Below are 11,674 nucleotides of genomic sequence, written 5' to 3'. Positions count from 1 at the left end.
GATGGAAGGTGCAGAATGATTTCATTTTCTAAGTATACATTTTTAATGTTTAATATTTTGTGATTAGGCAAATTTGTTGAAACACTTGAAAATATCTAATAAACAATTGACAAAAAAGTTCACATATATTTACCACGTTATAAAAATGTTCACATGATACTGTTATGTAAAAAATTTAAAAATTCAACTTTTGACTTGACAGTTTATCTGTGTATATGTGTGCATTTCTGTCTTAAACTTCCCTCACCCGATATGTTCACACTTAATTTTTCCATACTTCTCTCAGGAGCTGGACTTCCTCTCTTAGGGCATAGAGATCCAGGAAGGGATTGTGTATAAGAAGTGGAAAATTCCAGAAAGTTCTGGCTGATGCACTGGCATACAGGCTTCTCCCTCTTTCCCTCCTCCTTGCAAAACCCTCCAGACTTTCGGAGTTATAATTCTGGCTCTGACCACTAAGGTGCATCTATCTATATTGACTACATTTTTTTTGAAACAAAAGACATGATTTGTTTTCTTCTACTTTTATTACAGTGACCCACCAAACTCTGTTATTTTCTTTATTCCAGCCATGTTACTATTTTCAGAACATTTTGTTACTTTTCGCTAACTTAAGAAAATGCCATATATTGCAGCAAGAAATTAGTAAAGCTATGCATGGAGAGGTCATCCCCATTCCATGGAGGTCAATTCCAGTCTCTGTTATTCCAGGTAGCGTCTGAATGACTCCAGACAAGCTCCAGCACCTCATTAAACCTCAGCAACCTTGGAAAGCTGGTGATTCCGATATCAGAGTCCCCTTGTGAAGAACACATGAAAGAATAGATGCAAGGTAGCAAATACAGAGCCTGGCCTGAGCTGGCACTCAGAGTGCTCTGAGTTTGCAGAATGAAGGAACACAATGTAATGCAGCAGACACAGAGACTAGCACACAGAGTTCCCTATGTTTGTAGCTACAAGTATCTGGATCCCAGGCCTCCTGACTCTAGGTGGCCTCCTCTGCAGGGGTGGTTCAGTTGGAAACAATTTCCTGGGTGTTAGGCTGGTAGCAAACTCAGGGGGCAGTAACTATAGGAAGTTAAGTTTCATCTGGCCCCCAGGGCTCTCTTCTCTCTGCTTTTGAGGAAGAGACTTCCTGTAAGGACTCCATCTTGTTTGTGTAGCCCTGACAAAGCGGTTGGAAGCATGTTCTCATCTTCCTCGGCATCCCTCCCTGATCTTCCTCAAACCTCCAGCTCCAGACCCCACAGATTCTCTTCACAAGAAGCCTCTGAGGACATTGGTGACAAGTCACAGCCTTCAAGCTACACCATGGGTGAGTTGGTCAGCATGAGGCCTTAGCCTCAGATCCCCACAGGGCAGGAGGGGTTCTGGGTCCCCTTCCCCGCCTCAAGCCACAGGACACAGATCCTCCCTCCCTTTAGAGGAGGGGAGGTGAAGGCTCAGGCTGACTATTTTCCAGTCTCTTGAGGAAATGGGCCAAGTGGCCCCTGAGACACCTATCCTGGTTCTACGTGGAAAACCTCCCCTCTTATGGAAGTGGTCACGGCCAAGGTGAAATTTTTTCCCTGGTTGAGGAGAAAGGCCTGAGTCATGTGGTCCTCTCAGGTCCATGGTTTGGAGAGTCGGGAGAGTCACGTAGGTGGAGGTGGTTAGTGTAAATTAACATTCTTTGGAGTCATACTAGAGGAAGGGATGGGCAACCATTATCCTTGAATATTACATCAACTATTCAAGGTAGATTGTGTTACTCCCCATAGAAATTTCTAGAAGCTTGCTTTATGGCCCAGCGTATGACTTATTCTGGAATGTTCCATGTGTAGTTGTTATGTGCATTTTTCTATGTCAATTAAGGAAATTTGTTAATTTACTTAAATCACGTTTTTAAATCTTCTCCATCTAGCTAAATTTTTGTCTGCCATTTTATGTGTCACTCAGTGAGGTGTATTAAAATTTTGCAATGTGACCATGGATTTAACCATTTCTCCATTTACTTCTGTCAGTTTTTGCTTTGCATATTTTGGTTCTATGTCTATGTTAAGACATGTATACAAAATGTGAACTTTTTCCTAATATCTGCTTATTGCATTGAACCTTTCATTATAACGAAATCTCCCTCTTTTCTCTAGTAATGTTTTTTGTTCAAAGAAGTATACCTTTTCTTTTACTAATATGGTAATACAGCTTTCAGTAGGTTAGTGTGTAAACGGTATACATTTTGTCAATTTTTTTATTTTCAAATTTTTTAGATCATTAAATTTTGCGTATGTCTCTTTTAAGGAGCATTCGATGGAATGTTTTTTATCCAGTCTGATAATATCTGTTTTTCTGTTTGGAATATTTAGTCTGAAACTTTTAATGTAAATATAGATATAATTTGGTTTATATATACCATATTTCATTTATTTTTGCCTGTTCTAAGTTCCTTTTCCTCTCCTTTCCTTTGCAATCGTTATTTTTAACTATTAAATTGCTATCTCATTTCGCTAGGTAGTTAAATATTCCTTTGCCATTCTTGTAGTGTTTACTTTTAAGATTACAGCATACATTTTTGACTTTTCATAGTCTAATGTAAATTAGATCTTTAAAGTTCCTCAGACAATGAAGGGACTTCGGAATGCTTTGATTCTATTTACTCCCTCCCAATTTATTGTCATGCATTTTAATTCTATATATGTTTAAACCTCCAAAAGAAATTATTATCATTTTGCTGTATAGTCAATACTCATTTAGATTTGCCTACATATTCACAAATGTCATTAGTCTTTCTTTTCTGCATCTATGTGCCTCCATCTGGGATCATATTTCTTCTACTTGAAGAAGAATCTTTAATATTTCTTTTAGTTCGAGTCTTCTGATCACAAATTTTCCCAGTTTTTGCTACATTAACATCATTATAAAATGTATATCTTTTCTTTAGGAATGTTTTTCCTTAAAGCATACTTTTTCTCCTGTTAATATTGTTATACTGACTTGATATCTTCTTACTTTTGGAAACTTCTCAATCAAGATCTCTTCAAATATCCACTTCCCCACTATTCCCTCTTGTTCTTTCCAAGACTCAAATTAACCATGTGTTAGATATGTTCACCACATCTCCTTTAATTCTTTTCCCCTCTCTTTTGGTATTTCCATATTATGTCTCTCCAGGCTTCATTCTGGATATTTTCATCAGACATCTCTCATGTCTTTAATTCTTCCTTCGGGCTGGGAACTCACCTTTGACCTTTGAACCATAACACCAAACTTTCAGGGTTGATTTTATTATCCCCCTAGAGCAGAGGAGGGAAGTGAGAATTGGAGATGATAAGCAACTTGTCCCAGGTCATCTAGCCTGAAAAGGGCAAAGCAGGAAATAACATTCACAGTTAAACCCTAGTCCCAAACCCTTTCTTCTGTGCTTGTTTTCTTCTTGGCTGCTAATGCTCCCCACCTGTCATCTCCCAGGAAGTGGAACCACAGTGAAATCTTTCAACCTTTTTAGCCCTGTGATGCATTTCTTTTTAGATTATAGAAGTCAGAGATATTCCTCCATTAGCCACGATATTTCCCCAGGACTTTTTCTGGTATTGGAACCATTGACATGTTGTTCTCAATTTCAGGGCACAACAACCGACTTAACTTCTTACAAAGAAGAGCAAGATGCTGGGGTATTTACCGAAGGAGATATTGCAATTGGTCTGAACAAGCCAGTTCTAGCATTCATCCTTCATCTCACCAGCAGCAAGATGGAGACCCAGCAACAAGTGATGCTCATGTGGACACTGGAGTAAGATAGTAAGCGACCAATCAGCATGGCTGAAATGTACTAGCTAGTGGAATACATAACCCTGTAGTTCAATATATCATTCTTCTCTCCAGCCTGGAAGAGTGAGGAATGAGAGGATCATGTTAATGGTTGAGCAAACTTTATTGTAGCCCTGGTATTAGTGGGGCAAACATGTATAGAAGACTTTCTGAGTATACATGGACTATTTCTTTCTTTCCACTTCCCCACAGTGCTCCCTATGCCATTCCACGCTATCATCGAAGAGGCAGTTTTCGGAAACAGGACCAAACCCGTGCTAACGTGGAGAGAGAGCAAAAGCCTCCAGAGAGAAGAATGGAGGGGAACAGGCAGGATGAGACCTTGGGGAGCTGGTTCAAGATAATAGTGAGTGTCCTGGCAAGATGGACCTAATATGTAGAAGAAGGTGAACAGAGGGTGCTGTGTTGGACTTGTGTAGAGATGCTAGGTACTCTTCTGGGGCAGAGCAGTTGGTAATCTGTCTTTTTATTACCAGGAGTTAATATCCTAGATCATCTGGCAGACTCAGAGAAGCAATATAAAAGGAACAGACTAACTGTAGGGAGAATGGGAGAGGTTATCTAAAAGCAAAGGAGGAAACTACTGCCAAGGAGATGGAGCAACTCCACACAGGAAGGCTTAATTTGGCTCAAGCTGAGTGTGGGAGTAGGTTGAGTCTCTGGAGTTCTTGTCAGAGGGGCAGGCCAGGTCTGCCTTAGGTAGGATCTCTTGGAACTTTATAAAAGACAGTACATGTTAAACATCTTAAGTTGATTATTTGAAGAAAAGTATTTGAATGGAAAGAAAGAGTATTTAGGAAATCCACATTTGGTAATAAGTTATAAATAATGGATATTGTCCTATCTTAAGAAATTATTTTAATGCCTAAAAAAAAAAGACTGAAAGGAAGACATGGTTGGGTCTTATCTTAGCCTTAGATTCCATTATGTCAATCTCCTCTCCCATCTTTTCTTTCACTCCTAGATTCCATTTGGCATAAAATATGATGAGAAGTGGCTGCTGAGTTTGATTCAGAAGCAGTGCAGTGTCTCCTTCACCCCAGTTGAAGTAAGAGAGGACAGTGAGGCAGATGAGTGGAAACAGAGTGGGTGGCAGGTCCAGATGAGGATGACACTCTGATCTCATATTCTGTTTCTCTTGCCCCTCTCCTTATAGTTTCACTATGAGAGAATGCAGGCCCAGTTCTTCGTTGAGAATCCCAGCGTTGCCTTCGCATTGAAGAATGTCAATGGCAAGATTTGGGATGAGAATAATGAAATGGTGTGTGTCAAAGACGTGACCAGGTTTAGCTAGGTGCAAGAGGGCAGGACAGGAGCAAGGTCTTGCTTGATCCCAAGGCTCAGACTTCCTGGTGCTTACCCAGCCCATCTTGTGTTCTTTACAGATATCTATCTTTGTCAGCCCCTCTGATGCACCTAGCTCTGTGCAGAAGGAGATGAAGTCAGAAAAGGTAAAGCAGATAAAGGTAAAGCAGACTCAAGACAAGTTGTGCACTCACATCCAGACCCACCTCTTCTTCCCCCACCTGCTGCCTCCCTTCACCTCCTGAGACTCAGAGCCGCTGAACCCCATCTCTACCTCTGCAGCTGACCACGAACAAACGATATGATGTCTCCCAGCAATCTCTTGACATCCAGAGACTTCGCTTTGACCCTGGTATGGCTACAACAGTAATTTTAGGACAGGGGAGGACAGAGGGGTCTGCTGGGAAGGAGACTTAGGGATGATAACCTGGGGAGGGGTTGGTGCTGGAGCTGTACCAGCCGGGCTCCTCTCAGCCTTCTGATTCCCTCCTCCCGGCCTCCTGGAGATTTGATGACCCATGGTGTGGAAAGGGTACCAAATCCTAGAAATGGCATGGCTGCCTCCCTACAGATCCAAGAAGAGAACATGCATAAGGTGAGGACTCGGGCCCAGTGCTGGAGTTGTTGGTGAGGGTGGGAGAGATTAGGTAGAAGAGGCAGATTGTCTCAGACCCCTGTTGGGGTCCTCACTCTAAATATTTCCTCATCATAGCTTTTGCCCTTGAACCTGAGCAACACGAAACCCTACCAACTGGGTGGCCTGTCCACCACTATGCAGAATGCCTCCAACATCAAGCACTTGAACCTCTCCAGCAATGAGGTGAGGTTCAGTACCCAGATCCTTCTTTGAAAGGAAAGTGGGAGGGCTCATGGGATGGTGACAAGAGGCAGGGAAGTGGATTTGTTAGAAATGGAAGGGATTGGGGTGCAGGGTCATCCTGGCTCTCTTTCTCTGATACACATTGTTCCTCCTCATAATCACAGGTGAAGTCTGCAGGGAAGTTGGACAAGGGCAAAGGGCGAGAGCCAGAGGAAATGTGTGCGAACAGAACCCCCCTGTGTGCCACCTTCCCAGATAAGTCAACCAACATAAGGTCAGTTGTACCCACTGTTGCCCCCTGGGAGCCTGAGCTACCCCTAACAGTGACTGTTTGCAGGAGGCAGCAGCCCTTGTCCTCTGGGAGGACCACAGGCCCTGCCTTCTCTTTTCTGTGTCCCTCACCTGTGCTTAGAGGACAGGCCTCTCAGGGGCACTGCCCCTCCCTCCCTCCACATGTCACATCATCCTGCCTGGTCCTTCAGAGGAGCCCTGAGTCACCCAAGATGGGTGTGATTCCTCAGACAAGGAATCAACTAAGACAGGCACAGGCACACAGGGACCATCAGGAGAGAAGGCGGTGATCATAAGAGGGGGCCACAGACAGGCAACCCCATGCTGAGCTGGGGCCTGACTCTTGACTCCTTCTGGGGAAGGTCTCCTACCCCCAGGGCTGCTCCATTTCCCATTCCCAGCTCAGACTGAGTTCACACAGGTGTTAAAGTGTCAACCAGTATCCAATGGGCCCCCAGCCCAACAAGGGCATGTTTTCCATTCCTACCTTGGGTCCAGGGCCAGCCAGGGCAGATGAAGGAAAGGGCTGCAGCAGGGAAGCCATTACCCCTTTCTTCTCTCTTCTTTTATGACCTCCACCACCATGGCAGAGCTTCTTTCCCTTCCCTTTGCTTTCTCTCTCTCCCTTGTCTCTATTCCCCTCTGTCTCTCTTATCTCTCTCCTCCTACCTTCATTCAGTCTCTGTCCTCATCCCTTCCCTTTCCCTCCCTGCCTCCTGAGCCCAGCCTCACTCACCTCCCTGCCCCAGCATCCTGGGCCATCTCTGGGGGATGTCCTGGCCCTGGCATAATGCTGGACCCCCAGTGAGGTAGCAGAGCCCTGGGCTCCCACCTTTTTCCCTCTTTTCTCTGGAGCCTCCAGTGGGGACTTGGAGGAAGGAAGGGAGGCAGGGAGGAGAAGGAAGCCTTGGAGCCTTGGCTCCAAATGCTATGTTGTGGCACTGGAGAAAGGAGTAAGATCAGTCTAGGTGGGAGCTACCCAGGAGGAAGGAGAGGGAGGAGAGGGAGAGAGGCAGACAAAGCAAGCGAGCCCTCTTCCTATGAGTCAGTCTACGGGGGAGGTGCCCAGGGCCCTGGAAGGCTGGAACATGGGAGTGTAGGTGGGACACACTGGGCTGTGTCTCTGGTATAAGTGTGCTTACACTCATGAAGAAGGACACCTCTACAGTTTCACTTTTCTGTTTTGTCTTGATTTTGGCAGCTCCATCCTGGAAATGTTCCCCAAGTTGTTACGCTTGGTAATTGTATTCCTTGATCATTGACTCCTCTGACTGGCACTGACACCGCCCACAACCTGCTCCAAACCCGTTTAGGTCTTGGCCAAGTTACATTTTTGAACCTGAGCCTTAAACCTCATGGAGGGAGGGCAATGGTACAGACCTATGTGGGAACCTGACAAAGGCTCTGGATCGTCTTCAACTACATTCTCCAAAGGCTTCAGGGACCCGATGATGATGATCCCAAATGTAATCTTGCCCATGGAATTTCCAGGGCCCTTGCACACCTGACCTCTGACCCTTGCCCTCTCCTGGGCCCATCCTTTTCACTGATCATCCAGCACCACCTCCCGGTCTGCACTGCTGACTTCCTCTTCCCTTCCCCAGGATGGCCAGGAGTCACGCCCACCAACTAACTTGGGTATTGAATCCCACAAGAGGCTACCAACCTGCAAGGTGAGGGGAGAGGATCAAGCGGAGTTTTAGGTGGTGCATGAGGAGGGGACGTCAGCTGTGGGCCTGAAAACTGTTTTAATTTCAGGGAAGCTTCTTTGAATCTGATGTGCTGAAGAGTCTAGTCCTGCATTTCCTGCAGCAGTAAGCGCTCCTGGGAATCTGAGGAAGGGGAGGGCTGGGCCTGCTGAGGCCACCCAAGCTCAGATCTGCTTGCTGGGTCTTTGAAGTCTCATTTGGGGCCTGATTCATACAGGCAGCCTGTGGCCCTTTTGTTCCCCCACAGATATTATTTGATCTATGACTCTGGAGACCGACAGGGTCTTGTTGGTGCTTACCATGACAAGGCCTGCTTCTCCCTGACCATTTCCTTCAACCCCAGGGATGCAGCTCCGTGAGTATCACAGCTCAGACTCTGTTCCTGGGCTCTGTGGCTCCCCAGCAGACACAGGCCAGCTCCTGGAAATACCCACACTGGACAGACCACCACCTCCTGTTCCTCTTTCTCTCCTAGAAGCAACTTGTACGGGTACTTCAAGGATAACAGGAATATAAAGAAACTCAAGGACTCCTGTGCGTGTGTGATGGGGACGATTGGGCAGGGAAAGGGGGCGTGGAGGGGTCAATCATAGGACACAGGGTGTGGCAGCCCCTGACCTTCGCTCTCCTCCCCCCACAGACCTGCGGGTTCAGCTGCTGAAACACACAAAAGATGACATCGTGCGCTCCCTCTGTGTGTTGCCCAAAACTCAGCATGACTTCAGCTCATTCTTGGTGGACATGTGGCTCCAGACGGTGAGCACCTGCTTCCTCTCTCAGGCAGGCCCAGAAAGCCACAAGTGGGTAGGGGTTTAGGTGGTGACTGAGCACCTGGGTTCTTCCTTTTCAGGAAAGGATGCTCTGCTTTTCTGTCAATGGGATGTTCAAGGAAGGTGAGTGTGTGTGGAGTCCCCACTCCAGATGCCCGACTCCTCCCTCCCCCTGGCTGGACTCCCTCTCAGAACTCTCCCAGCTTCCCTGATCTCTTCCCCTCTCTTCCTATTCCTTCTGTGTTATTCAGTCTCCACTCTGCCTCCAAACAATCGTGGTCTGACCTGCCTCCATGCCTGTCTACCCCTCACAGCTCAGGCATCAGGGACACAGGCTGTGGAGTTTGATGGCTCTCATCCCAGACCCTTACTCTGAGGACTTGGACCAATTACTTAACCTCTCATTTCCTCATTTGCAAAACGGAGCTAATAACACCCACCTCTTGGGTAGCTGTGAAAAATTAATCGAATGAACTTGTAAAGTGGTCGTCACAGAGACTGGCACGTAGTAGGGTCCCTGTCACTGGGAGCAGATTGTTCCTATTGTTGCCCCCCCATTCCCAACACCCTGACTCCCAGTGAACAACTGTCCCCTTCAGCATGAGTGTCAAGTCAGACCCTGACTGGGCAACACTATGTGAGCATGTAAAGCATGTGCGACTCTAAGGTGGTATTGTTGTTTGTTGTTTGGCTTTGCTGTGGTAGGAGAGTCTCAGAGTTCTGTCCATGCCTTCACACGGACCTTCATCGCTATCCCTGCCAACAATTCCAGGTGCGTACTGTGTTGTGAGTGGGAACACCCATCCCAGCCTGGGCTCAGGGGTGTGGGAGTGTGGTGGTGCAGACCTCAGGGTTTTCTCAAAACTGTGGAAAACCAAGAGGTAGATCCAAGGAGCAGTCTAGCCTAGTGGGTAAGAGCATGTGCTCTGGAGTCAGAGCACTGGGTTCTCTTCCTGGCCCCAGCACTCACTAGCTGTGTGACCTTGGTCAAGTCACATGACCTCTCTGTGACTCAGTGTCTTCCTCTGAACATGGAGATTAGACTGTCCACTCCTTGGGCTGTTGTACAGGGTAAATCTGAGTGTAAAATTGTCCCTGGGTTGCAGGTAAAGTACAAATCCAGTGAAGCTGGTAGACAACCTCTCCAAAGATGGGCTCTGTGAGAGGGGAAGAGGTACCAGCCAAGGAATCTGAGGGGTAGGCACAGCAGGTGTATGGAAGGAATCTCATTTCTGGGTGGCAGTGGGAGCAGGATCATTGTTGGGGGTGTGGGGTTGTCCATCTGTAATATCTGGGGGCCCATTTTTCCACCAGTCTATGCATCATGAATGACCAGCTGTTTGTGAGGGACACCGCCCGCAACGAGACTCAAAGAGCATTCTTCGTCCCAGTTCCCACACCCACCTCCAGCTCCGTGCCCACCCTGTCCCAGGAGCAGCAAGAAATGGTGCAGGCTTTCTCCACCCAGTCTGGGATGAACCTACAGTGGTCTCAGAAGTGAGTGCTGGGTGTGCACAGGATAGGAGGGAGCTGGAAGGAGCAGAGGAGGGAATAATGGGAACTTGTAGGTAATTTGTTTTGCTTGTTTATTTCACTCATTATCACCCTGAACATTTCCCTCTCAGCACATATATGCTACCTGGTTGTTTTTGAATAGGTGTGCATTACTTTTATGAATTTCATTGACTTTATTCTTTTATTGACAGACATTTGGGTACCAAGAGTTTTTCTTATGACACACTGTGCCACAGGGCTCATTCTGCTGCCTATGATGCAGTAAACGTGGAGGCATGTTTCCATTGCATAGATCAGGAAATGGCACCATGCAGTCAGTCAGCGTGTCTCCACTTTAGTCCTAATGGATGCCGCCTGTCCTTCCTCTACCCTAGGTGCCTTCATGACAGCCACTGGGACTACACTAGAGCTGCACAGATTCTCACTCTGCCCAAGGTGAGGTCTGGGAATTCAGGCCAAGTGAGTGGAGGCTGGGTGGCCCCGGGATGAGACTTGGGGCTCCTGGTTCTGTTGATGCCCCAACTCCCTCCCTTCACTTGCTCCAATCCCAGTGCAAGATCCCAGAGGAGACTCTCACACAGACTGATCCAGGATCCTGAGAACACAGCCCCGACAAGAAACCCTTGGGTGTCATCATCTTCATCCTCATCACCTTTGTTATGTTTTTCCTTTAGTCTTAGTATATCCCTGTGACCGAGCCGGGAGGTCTGCTTGGGGCTGGGAAGCCAACGCTTAACTGACACTCATTCACCCAAACAGCTAGTTCTGTGTATTTTTCCTACCCAGGATCCCTGATTTTTCTGATAATAAAGAAAAATGTTGCATGTTATGTAAAAGCTCTGCAAAATCCATTCAAGATGGGTATTATGATCATTGGTCTACAGAGGAGGAAAGGGAAGTCAGAGAGGGTCAGCAACTCTTGGGGAACAGTGGGGTAGAGACGCACTTCTTGGACCCCCCCCTCCAAAGCCCAGGCTGTGTGTGCATCCCAGGGCTGTGTGGCTGCCGAGGTGGGGGATGCTCTGTAACCCTGGTAAACCTGGGGGTGGCATTCTGAGCCCCCAGTGTACTAGTCAAATATTTTTAGGCAGAGAAAAGTATTACTTTCTTAGCCACACAAAATTATTCAAATTTAAAAACAATCCATTTTGGGAAAAACAGCATTAAAGATCACATGAAAATCAGGGAAGAAAAAATTGTCCTCATATATGACTGACATTGGATTAATATCCTTGACATATAAAGAAATCAGTACAGAGAAGGGAAACTAATATTAGCCTAGAATTGCTATTAAAAGCAATAGGAATGCCCAAGAAACCTATGAAAAGCTATCCAACCATAATAACCTACAAAACCACAACTGCAAACATTGAGATAAGGTACCAAATGAGAAAAGAAAGCTAACTATTGTTCAGAAAAATACGTGTGTGTGCACGCATGCATGCGTGTATGTGTAT

At 46.3% G+C, this 11,674-nt stretch overlaps 1 protein-coding gene across 1 annotated transcript; it reads left to right on the top strand.

The window, feature by feature from the left end:
* Positions 1-1,178: 1,178 nt before the first annotated feature.
* On the top strand, positions 1,179-11,040 carry NXF3 (nuclear RNA export factor 3). The gene is made up of 21 exons (XM_058535260.1): positions 1,179-1,315; positions 3,603-3,777; positions 4,000-4,153; positions 4,772-4,855; positions 4,964-5,068; positions 5,193-5,258; positions 5,395-5,464; positions 5,619-5,707; positions 5,825-5,932; positions 6,097-6,206; positions 7,425-7,461; positions 7,828-7,896; positions 7,982-8,037; positions 8,180-8,287; positions 8,408-8,466; positions 8,573-8,688; positions 8,783-8,824; positions 9,401-9,474; positions 10,017-10,199; positions 10,592-10,642; positions 10,753-11,040. Exons 1-21 carry the CDS (start codon positions 1,186-1,188, stop codon positions 10,814-10,816), a joined length of 1,950 nt encoding a protein of 649 aa, XP_058391243.1. The 5' UTR covers positions 1,179-1,185; the 3' UTR covers positions 10,817-11,040.
* Positions 11,041-11,674: the final 634 nt, after the last annotated feature.

This window comes from Diceros bicornis, chromosome X, assembly GCF_020826845.1.
Source record: "Diceros bicornis minor isolate mBicDic1 chromosome X, mDicBic1.mat.cur, whole genome shotgun sequence".
Classification (NCBI taxonomy): domain Eukaryota; kingdom Metazoa; phylum Chordata; class Mammalia; order Perissodactyla; family Rhinocerotidae; genus Diceros; species Diceros bicornis.
This window is presented reverse-complemented; position numbering and strand designations above follow the sequence as displayed.